At 41.7% G+C, this 19,389-nt stretch overlaps 1 protein-coding gene across 2 annotated transcripts in view; it reads right to left on the bottom strand.

Moving 5' to 3' along the window:
• Positions 1-1,103: 1,103 nt before the first annotated feature.
• Positions 1,104-19,389, bottom strand: part of LOC122809086 (EBP cholestenol delta-isomerase) — a 100,098-nt gene continuing 81,812 nt past the window's right edge. For both annotated transcript variants that reach the window (XM_044080312.1, XM_044080311.1), the window contains exon 5: positions 1,104-3,583. In XM_044080312.1, coding sequence (XP_043936247.1) covers positions 3,357-3,583 — 227 coding nt within the window. In that variant the 3' untranslated portion in view covers positions 1,104-3,356. The remainder of the gene's footprint in view (positions 3,584-19,389) is intronic.

The raw sequence follows: 19,389 nt of genomic DNA, 5'->3' as shown, positions 1-19,389 counted from the left end.
ACAATCTTATACTCCACTCCGAAATGTACGATCTACTAACAAACAACTTGTAACAGTTGAGAAACCTAATAAAAGAGCTGGACAATCTCTACTCCTATGCCATAGTTAGGATTTGGAATACCCTTCCCCCAGAAATCACCCTCCTAGACTCATTAAAGACATTCAAAATATCTCTAAAGAAATACTAACTTAACAATCACATCTGTCCCTGTACCCAAAACTTTAGGCCACCATAAATGAACCTAAAATTCTTATTCTTTTGATTCTTTTCCTGTCTTTCTTATCCATCTTACCTTCATTCTCCTACTACGCTACCTCTTTCATCTCGCTATACCTCTTTTTCACCTCCATCCCCCTACTTCCTTATCTCTTCTTAATGTATACACCAAGCTACCAACCTCCTCTACTTACATCTTTTGTCCTTTCACCCATTTTCACTTCTTTATGAATGTACCATACACAGCGTACATATTATTATGTATTACTTTTTATCACGCTCGTATTAACCTACTGATATGTAGTTTTACAAATTAACTCATTTAGTGTATTTTTGTTAAAATTTTAGCCTTGTATATTCATTTGTTTATGTCATATATGTGGAGCTTTTCTCCTCGAGCCTCCACTGAAAATGGGTTTCTGACCCAGTGGACTTTCCCGGTTAACAAATGTCAATAAATAAATAAATAAATAACATCTTCTTGAACTGCTGTAACTCCACAAATCCTAAAAATACTACAAGTAGAAGGATTAAAATTATGCTTCATCGCTACATACCTATCAATCTCCAAGTGCAAGAAATCTGGACAAAGCCACCAATAATGAAGACACAAAGGCCAGAAGAAATCAGGAAAATTTTAAAATATACTGCTCTTATAAACTTAAAATGTTGGTAAAAGACCATTTTGCATTAGTGTGCATTTTCTGAAGAATATGAAGTCTGAAACACAAATACAAGTCATTATTTAGTGGCATCAATCCTCAGTGATTTGCCAAAAAAAAAAAATCACAGTTTTTATGAGAAATGAAGTGGCAAAATCAAGAGAGCTGAGCAATATTCTATTAACCTAGAAAATAAAGCATGATGGAAAAATATAGTTCATACATTAAGACATAATGTACCCACCCAGGGTACTCTGAAAGCATATTTAATTTGTAAGTCAAGATTTTCCATAACATTACACATACTCGTATTATTGATCTATCTGTTGTGCAGGGGAGAGTATAATTAACACATTTTCAAACTAAAACTAATCAAGACATATAGTACAAAGAATTCCATTTTTGTACTTGTCATAGTCTAACTTACATATTATAAACCACTTTAAAAGAATTTTTCCAGAAAGCATAATCCAGTCATGCTGTATACAAAGTCTAACAAATTTAAAAAAATCTTTGTCAATGTAACTTAAGTAGCTTTCAGTTAATTATCCTCACCATAACCACCATGTTTACCCTGCTGATTAATCTAACAGTGCCTATGTATCATGACACTTTTTACCAGATCACTTGTTCTGCTTCCCTTCTTCCATTACAAAGGAAAGAGCCCTCAAGAGAGTCCAGCAAGGTGAACTTTGAGTTTGGGGCTTCCAACATCAAGAAGGTGTTGTTTAGCCAGCTCAAGTTTCTGTTGGGGACCCATCACTTGCTGCATTAAATGAAAATTTTCCACAAAGCAGGATTCCTTCAAGGAAGATGGAAGACAAAAAGGACAATGCCAGGTACTCAGAAACCAAGACACATGATTTGGCCTTATACATACCTAGCATTGTGCCAACCTTTTGCCATTAGAGAAAAGGAAGGTGAAACAGCAGCATCTTCCTAAACAACAACCTGACCACTGTTTTACAGTCTTCAAGGGTAGTTTTTGCAAATGTCAATGAAGGGGAAGAAAAAAGAAGCAATTCTTCTGTTGCGCTTCAACCAGCTGCACAAAGATGCAGGTAAGTGAGACCAAAACAGATAACTACAAACATTACGCTCAAAGTCCACGAATGCCTTAACATCTACCATTACTATCTTAATATGCTTTTTAAGAGATGTGGCCTGACACAAATGCTGACAGCTGGACGTAGCACTTTTGTGTTTTTTTTTTTTTCAGCAGACCAGTGCTGAGGTCTACTGAAACAGGACAAGTGTAATTTGTACCATTGTCCAGCTCAAAACATTGCACATTTCCAGTCTCTAGCCTTGTCCCTTGCCTTTCTGGTAAGGAACATCAATGCAGTAATATCCAGAGAACTGAAGACAAGAGCAGAATGGTCTGGGATGTCTCACCATTTCTGATGATTAACACTGGTGCTGGTTCAGCCAAAGAAATCTACTGGAGTTTTTGGCTGATCCGCTTGGAACAACCTGCAAATTAAACAAATATCATGGACTGCAAAAATTCAGCTGGACTTATTTCAGACTATTCTAAAAAGTGAATATATTCTCATCACAGTAACTATTAAAATGAATTATACCAAAATATCAACTCACAATTAATTTAAGTAACACAAACTGAAACAGTTCATTTAAAAAAAAATAAATCTCAAAAAGTAAGAAACATATTTTTCAGGGGGGGCAAGACCTCTGTACCTCACCATCCTGAGGGAAAGAGTGCTTCAAACCAAGACTGTTTCCTTGGAGTTACAGTATTTTCATTCATTTCTCCAAAATTTCAGCTGCATGCAACTAATTATTTCAGGTTGTCAATAGGAACCACAGTATTCACCCCTGCTGCCCAGTTGTTTGGCAATGAAAACAGAGTGGCTAAAAGGGTTCTACTATTAAACACTGACTTTCTGAAAGCTGAAGCTTCAACAGAACAAAATCAAATACCCGAAAATCAAGATGGTGAAAGACTCCTTTTTTCTTATTTTTCACACGGGGACAAACTCCCTTGCTCCCCTTATGAGAAAGGCAAGCCTCCCACACCTCCCAAACTTATATATACCAACTCCAAAGTCACACCGACTTGAGAACGGGGGGATCTCCTTAGAAAGTGGATCATTGCCAGCACACAATTACAAAATTGCTCCAGCAATGATTTCCTATGCAGGAAGGTGGCTACTGAAACTCACTGTGCAGAAAGTCGACCCAATCCAAAGACTCAATAAAAGGACAAACAGAAAAGATTTTCATAAGAAATATAATCCATAATTAAAATGAATGCATGAATTTCACATTATTTCAGTTCAGCGGTAACCAGTATGTGGAAAATAATGCAATGTAAGATTTTAAATCAGCCTTCAGCTTTTTCTTTCATATCTAAGATCACATGCAGCATTATTCATTTTAAAAGTCAAAAAGAAAGCCCAGTAAGTTCAGTTTCTTGACTTAATGAAACTCCAGTCCAGGCACGATTCCCTAAAGCTTCATCTGCTCTTTAGCTTCTGATGCTTCAGAACAGCCTGGTCAGTAACCTGCTGTGCCTTGCTTAGGTTGGCCCAGGCATCACAGATCAGCACAAATGGGATGACAATCCACAGCGAATTCATGAAGACAAAGTAGAACCAGAAGTATACAGGATGCCACATTTCACTGTGTTGGAAGCCATCTCGATACTCCGTGTAGAAATAGAGCACATCTCCATATAACTGACCTACAAAACACAAAGTAATGAAGGTCAAAATCAATTATTCATTTTACAGTCTGCTGTTAAGTAACTGTTTTTTGATAACTCCAGAGCACAAAAACTTTTAACACGATGCCTCAGGCAATATAAAATAGAAAGGGTTCTCACCTAGCTTAAGGAGCCTATAACAATGAAGATAAGAAGAGATCCTGTAGAGGTACTAGAAATATTTCGGCAATGTTATGAAATAAAAAAAAGGTACATATGGAAATGTTTATGGAAGAATTAAGTTAGTAACTAAGCCTCATCTACCTCTAACAGTTAGTACATGAGGTGATGAAATAATAATAGTGACATAGAGATGGCATTCCAGGGGAAGTTTGGAAGCTAGGAGGGGAAAAAAAAGCATAAAGGTCTGGAAGGTTTTGTTTAACAGTATTTTAAGAGGAGAAGCAGCAACATCCTGGAAGAAAGTGGAGATGGCTGCAATACCAAACAAGGGTAAAGATCAATTAGATCCAGTTTCATAAAGGCCCATTTCAATTCTAAACCATGATTATAACATGTTCTGTCTTTAATGGCTAAAGGAATGGCAAAGGTGATGCAAAATTTGATAGACATGGATCATTGTGGTTTTGTGGAGGGGAGGCAAACATTTGGCAACATTAACAAAACATTGATGATGATTCAGAGAGAAGCCGAATTCAAGAAAATACCGCTGCTGTTAGTGGGTATTGATGCAAAGAAAGCATTTGACAGAGTAAGCTGGGAGTTTATGAGCAGGACATTGGAAGCATTTGCATTCTCTGATAAAATTATAAGGTTGATTAAGATGACATATGAGGGATCACAGGTGAAAATTAAAGTGGTTGGGTTCCTCTCTGATAACTTCTGTTTGAGCAGAGGAACCAGGCAGGGTGTCTTCTTTTCCCTTTGTTATTTAGGTTCATAGGTTTATACTAGGCTATCTGCCCTAAGGCATTTATAAGCCTAGCCCAAAGTTTAGTGGCTTAAGCCACCCCTTATATGGAAAAATACTGTGCCCATTAGTTTGTTGCGCCTCTGTCCAGCAGTGACCCAGAGATGATTCCCGGGGTAAACCTACGATCTCCCATCCACAGGTCAAGATTTCTCTTGAACAGAGCCAGCGAGGTGCTCTGCCTAACATGGACCGGGATTTTATTCCACAGCATAGGGAGTCTCTGAGTGATAAATCTTTCCCTCCAGCACGTCCTATTTATATCCGTGCTAAGGTTTAAGTCGCTTGCTCTAGTGGTTCTGGTGGATTTGGATTTTTTGAGGTGGAGCATGTCCATCAATTCCGGGTTGGACATGGCCTTGTATGTCAGGCACATGTCACCTCTGAGCAGATGGTATGCGACTGAATAGAGCTGGAGTTTCTTCAATCTGGCAGCATATGACAGATTTTGGAGTCCCTTTATCCTTTTGGTGAGGAACTTTTGGGGTCTCTCCAATTGCTGCAGATGTCGGGTGAGATACATCCCGAATGGGGCATTGTACTCGATCATTGGTCTGATAAGTGAAGAGTACAGGGAACAATGACCTCACTAGATCTGGATGTGAATCCTTCATGATCAGGTGGGCAATGTAGAAGGTCTTTCTAACCACTTTAGCAACGTGAGTGTCAAAAGAAAGGCCACTGTCAACCTGGGTCCCCAGGTCCCTGATAACCTCTTCTGTGCTTAGTGGATTGCCACCTATATAGTAGCTTGGGGTTACCTTGTTTTTCCCGAAGGGTATGACTATACATTTTTGGCGTTTAACTTCAGGCCATGGCTCTGGCACCAGCTATCTGTTTCCGTGAGTCCCCTCTGAAGGATATCCGTGTCCGATGCACTTTCCACTATGGCGCCCAGTTTGCAGTCGTCTGCAAACTTTGTCAGCCAAAGTCCTCCCATGTTGGCCTGTACTTCTGAAAAGTAGATGCCGAACAATAGGGGCCAAGGACCGAGCCCTGTGGGACACCACTTGTGACCGGCTTGGAGTCTGACATAGCGCCAGCAACTCTAACCCTGTGGGTTCTGTCCTTAAGCCAGTTTGCAACCCATCTTGTGACATATGGGTTTACATTTAAGCTAGTACGTTTTTCTACAATACCCAAGTGGGGTATTGTGTCGAAACCTTTGCAAGGTCAAGGTAGGCTGTATGGACTGCCTTTCCCTCATCAATGGCCTTGGTGACTGTTTCGAAGAAGTCGGCCAAGTTCAAAAGGCATGATCTGCCCTTGACGAAGCCAAACTGGGTCGGGTCCAATGTCTGCAAGTCCCTATATCTTTGTTTATGAGCTCCATTATGATCCTCTCCATAGCTTTGTAGACCAGACTTGTTAAGCTTATGGGTAATTACCAGGGTCCGTAGAGGCACCGCCTTTGTGGAGTGGGACCACAGTTGCCGTACACCACTCCTTGGGCACGTATCCTGTGGTAAGGCTGAGATTAAACAGCTGCCTTATGTGCGGGTTTAGTTCCTCATTGAGCTCGTGTAGCACACAGCCGGGGACACCATCCGGTCCCATTGATGCTGTGTTTTAGCTTTAAAGAGAGCAGCTTTCACCTGCGCACTTGAGATGTGGGGGAGGCTACACTCGCTGGGATAGTTATCTCTCCTTTAGGGGAGAGGGTGAAGTTTGCACTGAACCTGTCTGCCAGTATGTTGGGAATGTCTGTGGGTTCAGTGATTTTTGTATCATTTTGGACTAATTCTGAGCATATCTGGGAGTTTCCACCCAGGTTCCTAACATAGCTGAAAAAGGCCTTATGATTGTCTTTTGAATCCATGGCAATTTTTCTCTCAAAATTGGCCTTAGTTGATTTTATGAGTGCTCGTATTTTTTTACTAATACTGATCTGGGGTGACTTTCCTTTTATGGATTTTGTTCTATCATGTAATAGCTTTCTCCTCTTATTGTAAAGTTTGTTAATGGCTGGGATCCACCAGACTGGACGTTTGCCCTTGGAGGAAAGAGTCTTGGTTTTATTTGGGATTGCCTGGTCCATGCAGTCCTGGAGGTGTTCATAGAAGGCATTTGTAAGGGCTTCCGCAGCTTGGGTTGTGGTTTCCACTGGCTCAGGGGCCTTGAAGGATACCACACCAGTCTTGAGTAGTGTGAAGTTTGCTTTAGAGAAGTTCTTCACTGTGGTCTTTTTTTGTTTGGGGTGGGGGCGGGATGTGGATTTCCAGTGAGATTAGTTTATGATCAGATCTCACCAATGAGGGATATACTTCAGGTGTGGAGCATTTTGTCCCCATGTTTGTGATAATGAGATCTAGTATATTTTCTCCTCTCATGGGAACAGTGACTAATTGTTCCATGGCATTTGAATTTATGAACTCCAGGAACCGTTGGGCTAGAAAGTTTGGGCTTGAGTTCCCAGTCTATATTCGGGTAGTTGAAGTCACCCAATATGATGGTGTTTGGAGATACATTTATACCCTCCAGTGTCTTCAGGAAGGCTGTGTGGGGTTCCTGAGTTTGAGAGGGTGGCCTGTAGCATGCTACAAATTGTAGAGCAGTTTTGCCTATGGTTAGTTGCACCTGGATGGTTTCCGAGCTTATGCGTTGCCACCAACCTGGAGGTGTGGGTATCCTTTATGAATATGGATACACCTCCTTTTGTGGTGTGGACGGGTTTTGGGGCGGAACGCATGATATGAGGTAAAACCTGATAGTGCCTGGGTGCTCTCAGGAGCCCTGAACCAGGTTTCAGTTACAGCACAGACATCGATGTTCTCCATACTGAGAAGGGCCTCGAGTGCGTGCATTTTGAGATTTAGACTTCTGGCATTGAGCAGCATTACCCTCAGTTTCTTCCCATTTTGTTTTCTAGGGTGGTAGGTTTAGAATTTGAGCCTTGCCTAAAAAGGCACTATGGGGGTGGCAAGAGCCTTAGCCAATATCCGGAATCCCAGGGGTGACAGGTGCAAGCCATCCCTTGCGAAGCAGCGTGGCTTGTCAAGCATGTCATCCCAGGCAGACAGACACTGGATCCCCTTTGAATGACACCAGAAACTAAGCCAATTGTTAAAGCTGATCATCTTGTCTCTATATTGTAGCATCATTCTTGGTGAAGGAAGGATACTGCTCAGGGTCAGGGTCATACCTGCCTGGGCTACATAATCAGAGAGCTCCTCTATGTCTCTTTTCATGTAGTCCAGGGAGGTACGTCTCAGGTCGTTCACACCAGCATGGACAATGACTGTCATATTTGTACTTGCCGTGGAGTAACCAGAGTGCTTGTGTTATGTGGCGGATTCTAGCGCCCGATAGGCAGCTTACTGTGACCCTCTCCTTGTTCAGCCTGGTGAGTGGGACGTCAGTGTGTCTGACTATGGAGTCACCTATGACAAGTATGTTTGGTGTTGTATTTGGCCTTAAGGGCTGTGACTGCTTTGCACACTGATTTTGTGGTTTATGTGTTGCTTGTGGGGTGTCTTGAGGTAGCAGTTTCTTGGGTGTCTGCTTTGGAGGCCTCTGCTGTTTAGGTAAATTTTTACTCAGAGCCTCCGAGTAAGTCTTTGTGTGTTTATGTGTTTGATTCAGTGGTGTGGTAGCATTATGTGAGGCTGGTTTTGTGGTGTGTGTAGTTGCCTTCTCCTCCTGTCTGGTCTTGCCAGTCCTGAGTTGAGAGAGCTCAGCCTTCAGTTTGGCTAAATAGCTGCATCTCTCGCAAGTATTTGTGTTATGTAGGAGGAGGAGAGGGTTGTCTGTGTACATGAGGCAATTGTAACATTGCCTCAATATTCCCAGATTCACCAACTGGGCAGGAGAGGACGCCAGCATCTGGCCCTTCGACATGCTAGAAAAATTACGGAGCTAGGTATGAGACTGAATAAGAGAGGACTTAGTAAGGAAGTGGGTACTCCTGGGGGGGTTTCGCAAGTGAGGGACTTTGTATAATATAGAAGTGCTTAACCTGCAAGGAAGATGCTTTTAAGACAAGTGCTGAGCTTTTTTTTTTTGAAAAAAAAACTTTTAGGAACAAGTGCTGCGCTTTTTAGTTAAGGGATATACTGTTTAGGTTACTAGTAGAGCAGTTCTAAGGGAAAAAATGAAGAACAGACTTTATGGAGCCAGAAAAAGTTTAACCTTGTTAAAACGGCGCTGCCTGATGCTGCTCTAGTGGCAACTCCGCGCTAAAGCACGCTAAAGCGTGCTTTATAGCAGGGGGCTGGAAAAGGCAGGAAATGACCCAAAATGGCCACTGAATTACAAGTTACTGTCTTAAACCACTCCTCTGAGGACAAGCAGGCAGCTCAGTACTCCCCACTCCCACTGTTGAGTAAAGAAACTTCCCCCTGACCAAACAAAGAAAATGGAGAAGTACAGGAACCAAGACAAAGCCCAGGGATCAGCAAAACCTGATCACTGGAACAACTAGCCAGGAAAGTTAGGAGAACAAGAATATTTTTTTGGTTTTTTTTAAATCTTTTTCACAGACAGAACAGAAAACACAATAAATGCTTTGCTTTTCGATTAAATGCTATCAAAAGCTAGTACAATTGAGTGTATTAGCCTGTAGTTTAACTTTTAAGCAAACTTAAACTAAGAAGTGCAACCAACAATTAAAGCTTATAAAAACAGGAAAAACAGGTAATACCACTATAAAATAGACAGAAACAGTCGTCGAAAAACACAAATGGTCGAAAAATGCAAGAAAAAATACTTAAAATCTGAAAAGTTGCTTTTTCTGGTCTCTGCTGCTCTAGGAACTCTGCTGGATACCACGAGGAGATGTGCTGAGTTCTCTACAGCCATAAAAGCCTGCCAAAGCGTTCTTTATAGCAGGGGGCTGGAAAAGGCAGGAAATTACCCAAAATGGCCACTGAATTACAAGTTACTGTCTTAAACCACTCCTCTGAGGACAAGCAGGCAGCTCAGTACTCCCCACTCCCACTGGTGAGTAAAGAAACTTCCCCCTGACCAAACAAAGAAAATGGAGAAGTACAGGAACCAAGACAAAGCCCAGGGATCAGCAAAACCTGATCACTGGAACAACTAGCCAGGAAAGTTAGGAGAACAAGAATATTTTTTTTTTTTTTAAATTTTTTACAGACAGAACAGAAAACACAATAAATGCTTTGCTTTTCGATTAAATGCTATCAAAAGCTAGTACACTTGAGTGTATTAGCCTGTAGTTTAACTTTTAAGCAAACTTAAACTAAGACGTGCAACCAACAATTAAAGCTTATAAAAACAGGAAAAACAGGTAATACCACTATAAAATAGACAGAAACAGTCGTCGAAAAACACAAATGGTCGAAAAATGCAAGAAAAAATACTTAAAATCTGGAAAGTTGCTTTTTCTGGTCTCTGCTGCTCTAGGAACTCTGCTGGATACCACGAGGAGCTGTGCTGAGTTCTCTACATTTAGAACCACTGGCAAAGGTAGTAAGGTATATATAATTGGTATGGTAGTCAAGAAAAGCTGGCTTTATTTGCAGATGATATTTACTTAAGAGCTGATAACACCAGAAAAGGACATCTCAATGTTGTGGAACATTTTAAGACGGTTTCACGTCTTTTTGTGATACAAAATTAATTTTTAATTTTTATTTATTTTATTTTACATTTGTTGACCGGGCTAGTCTAACTGGATATATGTCCATTTTCAGTAGAGGCCCAGGGAAAAAAGCTCCAAACTAACCACAGTTATAACAAGGTTAAAGATTACCATAAATTAGCTTATAAATAGTACTTAACTAGGTAGTAAATAACAGTAAAATAGTAAATAGCAATTAAATCAAATATGTTATGTTGTACATAAAATGGCAAAAAACAGAAATTTGGACGTGACTTCCAAGCTAAAATAAAGGCAATAGCGGTAAACTATGTGCCCACACAAAAACTGGTTCAGCAATATCCATATTTATGAGGACATGATAAAGTGAAGTACTTAAGAGTATGGATTAAAAAGGAGTCTGTTGTGGCAGTTAAGGATATGTGAGAAGAGACTAAGTAAATGATAATACATACATACATAAACTGAGAAACTGTAAGCTAGGTTTTATGGATATGGACAGCAAGATACAAACAGTTAAAATGCTTTTAGTCCCTTTAGTTTTATACAGAGGTCAGGCCTATTTTTATCAACCAGAGGAAGAGTTGTGGATAGCAATTAGTAAAGAGCTGAAGGATTTTATCTGGGGCAAGATGGTAAGAGTTAACTGGGATAAGCTGATTCTTCCAATAGGACACGGTGGTTTGGGATTACCTGATTCTTCTTCTTTCGGCTTTTCCCGGTTAGGGGTCACCACAATCGATCACCTGTCTGCTCATGATTGGCAGTGGAGTTTTTATGGTATCGATTTGCCAGCCCGGTGCCCAACCTTCCACAGAAGGCACACACATGCACGCACTCACGCCTAGGGCCAATTTGGAGTGTCCAATCCACCTACAGCATGTCTCTGGGATGTGGGAGGAAACCTATGCTACCACAGGGAGGACATGCAGACTCCACACAGAAGGCACCCCAGCTGAGGATCGAACCAGAGAACCTCTTGCTGTGAGGTGACAATGCTAACCGCTGCACCACCTCAGCCACCTTTTGGGATTGCCTGATATGAACGGCTATTTCAGAGCTACACAGTTAATGCTGCTATACATAACAGAAGCAGAAAGCTATAATTCGAAGTGAAAAGGGATGATGACGATACAGGAGGGAAGCTCAAAAAACAAGAGGAGACTGTGATTTTGGATGCAGAAAGTATTCTTAGAACTAAGCCAACACAAAGGAATGGAGAAAGGAAATTCTGCCCATAGAGATGACTACAATTAAGGATACAGACAACAGGCAAGATGGTGCTGGAATTTATTTAAGAAAACTGGCAAAATGACCAAGGTATTGGGAGCAAATAATTAGAGGGGAAGAGGTAAAAGAATGGTAAGAGGCTGGATTGCAGGCTAGAGATTGCCTTCCCTATCAAGGATTGATCTCAAAGTAAAGGCAAAGAGAAAGAAATGGGAAGGGATCCTAAGCAAAAGACCAGCACTGATAAGAGTTTTTAGTAGAATCTAGAACAGAAGCAGCTGTTATAAAAAGGGATAATTAGTAAAGCATATAAAATATTGCATGATAACTATAAGAATTAATCAGAGGTGGTTAGAAAGGCTTGGGAAAAGAGATTGGATAGGCAATTCACAAAGAAACAATGGGGGATATATGAATGTCTCCCAAATATGCAACAAAATCAAAAAGTTTTAGTATATTTGTTTGGAAGCGTTTACATAGGTATTTCTATATCCCAAGTAGACTCCAAATAATTTTTCCTCAGGTAGATAGCAAATGTTGGAGCTGTGAGGGTGAAGAAAGAGGTAACTGGGAACGTATTTTCTGGTGTAATGAGTTGACAGACTTTTAAAATTCCCTGCAGACTCCTCTTTCAGAAATACTGAGTGAGCAGCAAACTGGTGTAACTAAGGAAATGATTTTTTGATACAGAATCAGAATTGCCTAGCCATAGTAAAGGTAGGTCTTGCTGGGTCGAATTATGGCGGTTGCCAAAAAGCAATTACTAGAAAATGGAAATCAAAGTCTAAACCAACTGTACCAGAAGGAGTGAATATAGTAACAGAGATAAAACTGGAAATAGGATCTTTTAAAAAAGGGCAGAAGCAAACTACATAGAAAAAAATGGGACGTCAGGTCGTCAGGGGTATAAAAGATGTGGCCGACGCCATTTTCTTTAGTTTTTCTTGCCCCAGATGTCAGGTGCCCCTAAAAGGGTAGCCAACATTTATATATATATATATATATATATATATATATATATATATATATATATATATATATATATATATAAATACATGCACCAATATAAACTTTACCTTCCTCTACAAGCAAATACACCACATAGGTTGTATAAATCAAAGAAGGAAAGACAGGTTCCATCAGAAGAAAGGGGGGTGGCGGGTGGGTAACCTGGACTGCAACAGTGAATACACTCGAACATCTACATTTAAGGTAAGTGTACACAACTGTACTATGTTCTTCGTGTTTCACTGTTGCAGTCATTACATTTGGGTAGAGTCCCAAAGCTATGGTTGGGAGGCTGGAGCTAAACAGCATTAGGAGCGGCTATGAGGCCCTGCAAAACTGCAGTGGCAAAGCCTGCCATGGATTTAGAGTAGAGTGGCAGATGATAGTGCTTTGTAAAGGTGTGCACCGAACTCCAAGTAGCAGCCTCTAAAATGTCCTTGGTTGGTACTCCCCTGAGAAAGGCTGCTGAAGTGGCTGCAGCTCTGGTTGAATGTGGCCTAATACCCTTGGGCTTGCCATGGTGTAAGTAGCAGAAATGAATGCAGTGGCCTATCCACTTTGAAATAGTCTGCTTTGAGACGGCCTTCCCTTGTGATCCTGCAGCATATGCCACTAGTAATTGCTCTGTCTTTCTGAAAACTTTGGTTCTGTCCGAGTAGAATCTAAGCTGTCTGTGTACATCCAAAAATGCAGAATTCTCTCCCCCTTATTCTGTGGATTTGGATAAAAAGTTGGCAGATGAATAGCTTGGTTAAGAGCCACACTGAACACCACCTTAGGCATAAATGTTGGGTTTGTCCTCAGAGAGACCCTGTCTGGATTAAAAATGATAAAGGTTCCACAGCCATGAGTGCCTGTAGCTCTGAAACTCATCTTGCAGAAGTTATTGCTAGGAGCAGAGCTGTTTTCCAAGATAAAAACTTTATATCAGCAGTAGCAGCTGGCTCAAAAGGACACAGGGTGAGTTATTCCAAGACATAGTTGAGGTCCCATGCAAGCATTGGTGATCTCCTTGGAGGCCTTAAATTTTTGGCTCCTCTGAGGTACTGCTTTAATAAGGGATGAGAAAAGATTGGTGGCTCTGTATTGCAATGAGCCAAAATGGCAGAGGCATGAATTTTAATAGATGAAAAAGATAGGCCTTTGTCCAGCATCTCGGTTAAGTATTGCAAAATCTGAGGAATATTTGGCACAGCTGTATCAGTTCCTTGTGCCTGGTTCCAAACACAGAATGTCTTCCATTTTCCAGCATAAGATTTTCTAGTACTAGGCCTTCTGGCTTCCAAAATGACATCCATTACATTACTGAGAGGTGTGTTTTGTATGACTACATTATCCGCCATGCTGCCAGGTTTAAAGTCCTGAGCTGGCTGTGCAGGATCTGACTGTTTTGCTGGGACAGTAGATGAGGTATTTGAGGTAAGGTCCAAGCTGGGCATTGAGACAAGTTCCTTAGTATTGGATACCAGTACTGGCAGGGCCTGTTTGGGGCAATTAGTATCATCTTTGGCTTCTCCTGTCTGACCTTTAGGAGTACCTTGGGGAGGAGAGGCAGTGGGGTAAAGGCATATACTGATAGGGCGTCCACTTTCCATTCTTGTCTGTGATAAATCCTTGTGCAGAATCTTTTTAGTTGGTAGTTGTGAGGGGAGGCGAATAGATCTATGTCCGGGCATCCCCATTTCCTTGTTATGCTGAAAACTTGTGGATCCAGCTGCCATTCATGGGGATCCATGAGGTTTCTGCTTAGTTCGTCTGCCAGAGTAGTTTTCCTTCCTGGCAGGAATTGTGCCTGCAGATGTACTTGGTAAGTCAATGCTGTGTCCCACAAAGTCATGGCTAGTCTGCAAAGGGGGCAAGAATGTGTGCCCCCTTGCTTGTTTATATACCACATGACCATGGTGTTGTCTGTCTTTATCAGTAGTTGTCCCAGATGAAGTAGGTCCTTGAAGGCTGTCAGGGCATTTTGAACAGCTAGCATCTTTTTTTGATTGATATGTAGATGCATTTGGTTTGAGGACCATGTGCCCTGAATGCATCTTCCTGCCATGTGGGCCCCCCCCCAGGCATAATCTGATGCATCCGTTGTTAGTGTTTGCCTGGCTGGGGATAATGTGAATGGCTGTCTCTTGTTTTGGTGACAAGCCTTTGCCCAACATCGAAACTCCTGTTGCAGGCAGGGAATAAGAGTAATCATAGTTTCCAGGCTGTGGCAATGTTGAGTCCAAACACTTTTTAAGTACCATTGAAGTTTCCTCATATGCAGTCTTGCATATGGAATTAGTAGGATGCAGGATGCCATGAAGCCCAAAGCCTGCAGAATTTTTCTTGTAGATAAGTGGGCCTTTGTTGCCAACATTTTGAAATAGGTAGTCAGTTGCCTTTGTTTGTCTGGCGTGAGATAAGCCATCTGGGCAGTTTTATTTAAGCTTGCACCCAGGAATATTATCTCTTGAGAGGGTACTAGTTTTGATTTCTTTTCATGGCATATTAGAAGTCTTTTCACAAATGCCAGATGCTGTAGAAGAATGTCCTTGTTCTCTGCTTGAATTAGACAGTCGTCCAAGTAAGGATATATTTGTATTCCTCTTTGTCTGCAAAATGTAATTACTGGTGCCAGGCACTTTGTAAAGACCCTGAGCGCAGTGGATAAGCCAAAGGGCAATGCAGAGAATTGGTAATGCATTGAGCCAGCCTTGAATCTGAGGAATCTTCTGCATATTTGTCTGATTGGGACATGCAGGTATGCCTCTTTTAGGTCTAAAGTCACAAGCCAAGCATTCTTGCCCACCATGGGCAGAAGCTGCTGCAAAGTCAACATCTTCAATTTTGGTATATCCAGGAATGTGTTCAGAATAGATAGGTCCAGTATTGGCCTCCAGGCCTTGTCCTTTCTGGGTACCAAGAACAGTCTTGAGCAAAATCCTTGTTTCTGCTCTTACTCTGGTACTTGTTGAATGGCCCCCATGTCCATGAGGGATGAGACTTGGTTTTGTGCACTCCCCATTGATTTTTTGGCAGATCTGGCCAGCCGTTTGTCTTTGGCAAGGCATGGAAATGGAACTTGTAGCCTTGTGACACGATATTTAGAACCCACTTGTCCTGGGTTATGAAGTGCCAATTTTGAGAAAAAAGTGCTAATTTTCCCCCTAAGGGTGCTGCCAGGAGATAAGTGCTTGGTGCAGGCAGTGGGATGTCATTGGGACTGTTTCCTGTATGGTTGTGCTTCATCTTCTCCAACTTTGGAGGTAGAAGCACCCCATTGCTTTGATCTAGGGAGTCTGGATCTGCCCCTTTGAGGTCTGTCTGACACAGGAAAGGACCAATTCTTTGTTGGCCAGTGTCTACTCAACCTAGGTGGCCACCAAAGAATCAAAACCACATTGCAAAGTATGCTTTCCAACTTGTTCAGTTGCATGCAATAAATCCTGCATTTCCTTGTTTTCTGCACATTCAGAGTTTAACAATATTTTCTGTTTAAGCAATGCCATGACAGGTTGCTGATATTGGAGCATATGAAACTGACAGTTTAAGGCCCTTATAGCCAAGGTAGCAGATGTGTAAACCTTTTTTCCCGATCTATCCAGTGCCCTAGAATCTCTGTCAGAGGGTAGGGTTTTTTGCAGAGGAAGCCTTAACTCCTTTGGGACCCTGTGAAATAGTGTCTGGATCTGCAGCAAGGTTTTTAAAAAGGAATTTATGAGAGTCAGGAACCCTGTAATATCTGTCAGGCTTAACAGGAGCTGGAGGTTAGAAGTCAGGGGTAAGACTAGACTCCGAAAACACATCATCTACAATGTCTAACATAGGTGGAATGGCTAGTGGCCTGTGTTGAGGTAGTAAAAGGAAATTCATGAGCCTCTTTTTAGATTCTGAAAAATCTTGGCTCTCCCAGTGGAAATGCTCCCTCATGGTATGCAAGGTTTCCCCAAAAGAATAGTCCTCTGGAAGAGAAGCTGAAGGTATAGATTTTTCAGCATCAGAATCCTCATAGGGGGAAGAGAATATTCCTGATCAGAAGAGGAATCAGAAGAAATGGAAACCTGATCTGAAGATTCATAGTCAGTCTCTTGCCTAGGCCTCTTATCAGGAGGGGGATGGGAACCCCTGATCAAGGTAATCAAGTCTTCGGCCATTTTGAGCATCTGTTTTTGGGCATAGAGGCCTGACCACGTGGCTCTTGAGTTTCTTTGCTTCAGAAGGTGCTTTAGTCTTTGCCTTTGAAGCTGAAGTCGGTTTAATGTAAAGATGTTTAGGTCTGAATACACCCTCAGAAGCTGGTGCCCGCTCAGCGGCTCCAGACCCATCTGAAGGAATATTATCAGAGGCTCCAATACCTTGAGTTTCCAGTGGCATGGCAGACTCCACGTGGGAGTCGGTAGTGGCCAGCGACTCTAAAGTAGCGGGCGTCAGGGGATGCAAAATCACCTCAATGAGAACCGGCGACTGGCTTAGGAGAAGCTTCGTCATCAGTTTTGGGCCTCTGTTGTCTCTCTCTCTCTCCTTTTCTTTGCGTTTTTTGTGAACTCCGGTAGTCGGATGGCTATCCGACGACATTTCTGGATAATTAAACCGGCATCCAAAATAGTTTAAAGCAAAATCATACCGACACTTAATAGTACGTTGGTTAAATCTAGCACAAAACCGACAGCCAGAAACGTTGTGATCAGGGCCTAGTCAAGGAATACAGTAAGAATGAAAATTCTTATGAGTTATTTGCTTTCCACAAGAAATACAATTATTTACTTTTTCTGACATCGGTCTGGAGCAAGAAAAAAGTTTCCCCAATGGGGTACTTAGCTTTATTGAAGACTTCAGATCTGAAACTTGAACACGAAAATCTCAGGAGTCAGCCGACCGGCACTTGCGAACTGCTTCTGCTTCGGGCACCACGGGGCAAGAAAGACTAAAGAAAATGGCATCGGCCGCATCTTTTATACCCCTGACGACCTGACATCAGGGAAGGGGCGACAGCAGCCGACACAGGACCCAGGACTTTGAAATTCAGGCTGACTGAGGGCAACCTGCCAGCAGGATTACCCAAATGTAATGACTGCAACAGTGAAACAAGAAGAACATCAGAATGTCTTTATCTGTTTGCTTTGGAAATGAGGTAAACAAATCTATTTGAGGTGTTTCTACATTTAGATCACTTCTGGGAAGACCTTCAGATGTAATTTCCATTCCTGAAGGTCTATCCTGGTGCTGCTATGTTTGTTTCCTATAATGTTTTGCTCTGACAGAAATGTATGAAGTCTGAAGAGTCAGCCTGCACTGAGTTGCCACCTCCCAGGTAATCACAGAAGTATGCACAGGAAATAAGATCTTTTACCCCCTTGGTTCATATACCACAACATTGTGGTGTTGTCTGTGATCAATTACAGAGGTCCTGGAATCAGCAATGATTTAAAGCCTTTAAGGCATTGATAACTGCCAACAACTCTCACATTTATGTGCTTCTGCCTGTCCATGGGATTCCACATACCTTGTACTTTCACCCCCTTTGAGACTGGTCCCCATGCAAAGTCTGAAGCATATGCTGTGACAGGCAGAGGGAGGCTGAAAAGAGAAGGGGAGATCTGGACTGAGGGAATACTGGTCCACCCACCACAGTAATTCCCTTCTGGCAAACCCCAGAAATGGAACCTGAAAAGTAAGGGTGTTGATGCAGAGTCCAGACTGATCTGAAATGCCACTGAAATCTTCACATGTGAAGCCTGGATAACACAATAATGAAAATCATAGAAACCATGAAACCTAGATTCCTAAGGGATTCCCTGGAAGAAGCCCAAGATAGGCTGCAGAAGTTCAGGAAGATTTCCTCATCCCAGTGTACCTTGTCTAAAGGAAGAAAGGCTCTTCTTAGAAATAATCTAGAAGACATTTCAGAAAAAAATGAAAAGGGATAAGAAACTATTTCTGCAAGTTCAGTTTTATCCCCAGACTGAGCAGGTGGTTTCATAACCCATGTCAGGGAATCCTGACAACTGATGTCTTCAAATATAAAACAGTCATCCAAATATGGAAAGATGCAACTGCATTGAGGCTTGCAGTAAGGCAATCAAGTCAGGCATTCTGTAATTACTCCTGGCACAGAGGACATACCAAAGGGTAAGACAGAAAACTACTAATGTAAGACGGATACAGAAAATCTTAAAAAAGCCTGGATTCCTCACAGAGAAACGTGATAAGCATCTTTTAGGCCCAATGCTATCATGAAGCTGCCACACAGTAAGAGAGAGAACAGGGTTTGACTGGATAACATTCTCATTTTTGGAAACTTGACAAAACTGAGAAAGGAAAGGTCTAGGACTGGTCTCAAGGGTTTTCTCTATTTTGGCACCAGAAAGATGCTGGAATAAAAGCATTTGCCCAACTGAACTGTGGGCACCAGTTCTATCACCCCCTGAACCAAGGTTTGCTATAAAACAGGGTTAAAACAAGGACATCTGGTTTAAAGGATATGGAAGAATCCCCTGAAAAATTCCCACTGCCATCTATACCCTTGTCGGATAATGTTTCAGAACCTTCTTTTCTGAGATAATCTGATATCATGGTGGAAGATGGAGTCCTAGACTTAGACAGATACTTAAAGGATTGCCAGGGTGGAATAGAAAAAGTAGTAGAAGAGGCAAATAGTCAGATTTATTGGACTGTTCTTGGTTCTAGGATTCTCCGCTTTTGTTTTCCTTTGAGCCTCCATGCCACTGCTTGAAATTTTGCTTGTTGCAACCTTGCTGACATTGCTTGTTCTGTTTTCTGGAAAAAAATACTGAAAAGAAAAGGAAGTTCTTACTAAAGGGAGGGCTAAAAAATCTGCATGACTCCTTGAATTGATTTTTCATTTTCAAAAATTTTAAAGACCTCAGCAGCACAGGGCCCAAGTAACACTTCTTTATCCAAGGGAGAATTCAACATTTAAGCATTTTCACCGGGTAAGTTTTGTGAATGTGACCATGCATATCTTCTCATAACTGAGCCAGTAGCAGCAGCTCTGGAAACAACATCAGCAGAGTCATAAGAGCACGTTAGTGTTTGGTCACCTGAGAAACAAAT

Source organism: Protopterus annectens, chromosome 8.part0 (genome assembly GCF_019279795.1).
Source record: "Protopterus annectens isolate FY-2018-M chromosome 8.part0, PAN1.0, whole genome shotgun sequence".
Classification (NCBI taxonomy): domain Eukaryota; kingdom Metazoa; phylum Chordata; order Ceratodontiformes; family Protopteridae; genus Protopterus; species Protopterus annectens.
The sequence above is the reverse complement of the archived record's forward strand: the minus strand, read 5'-3'. Positions and strand labels throughout refer to the sequence as shown.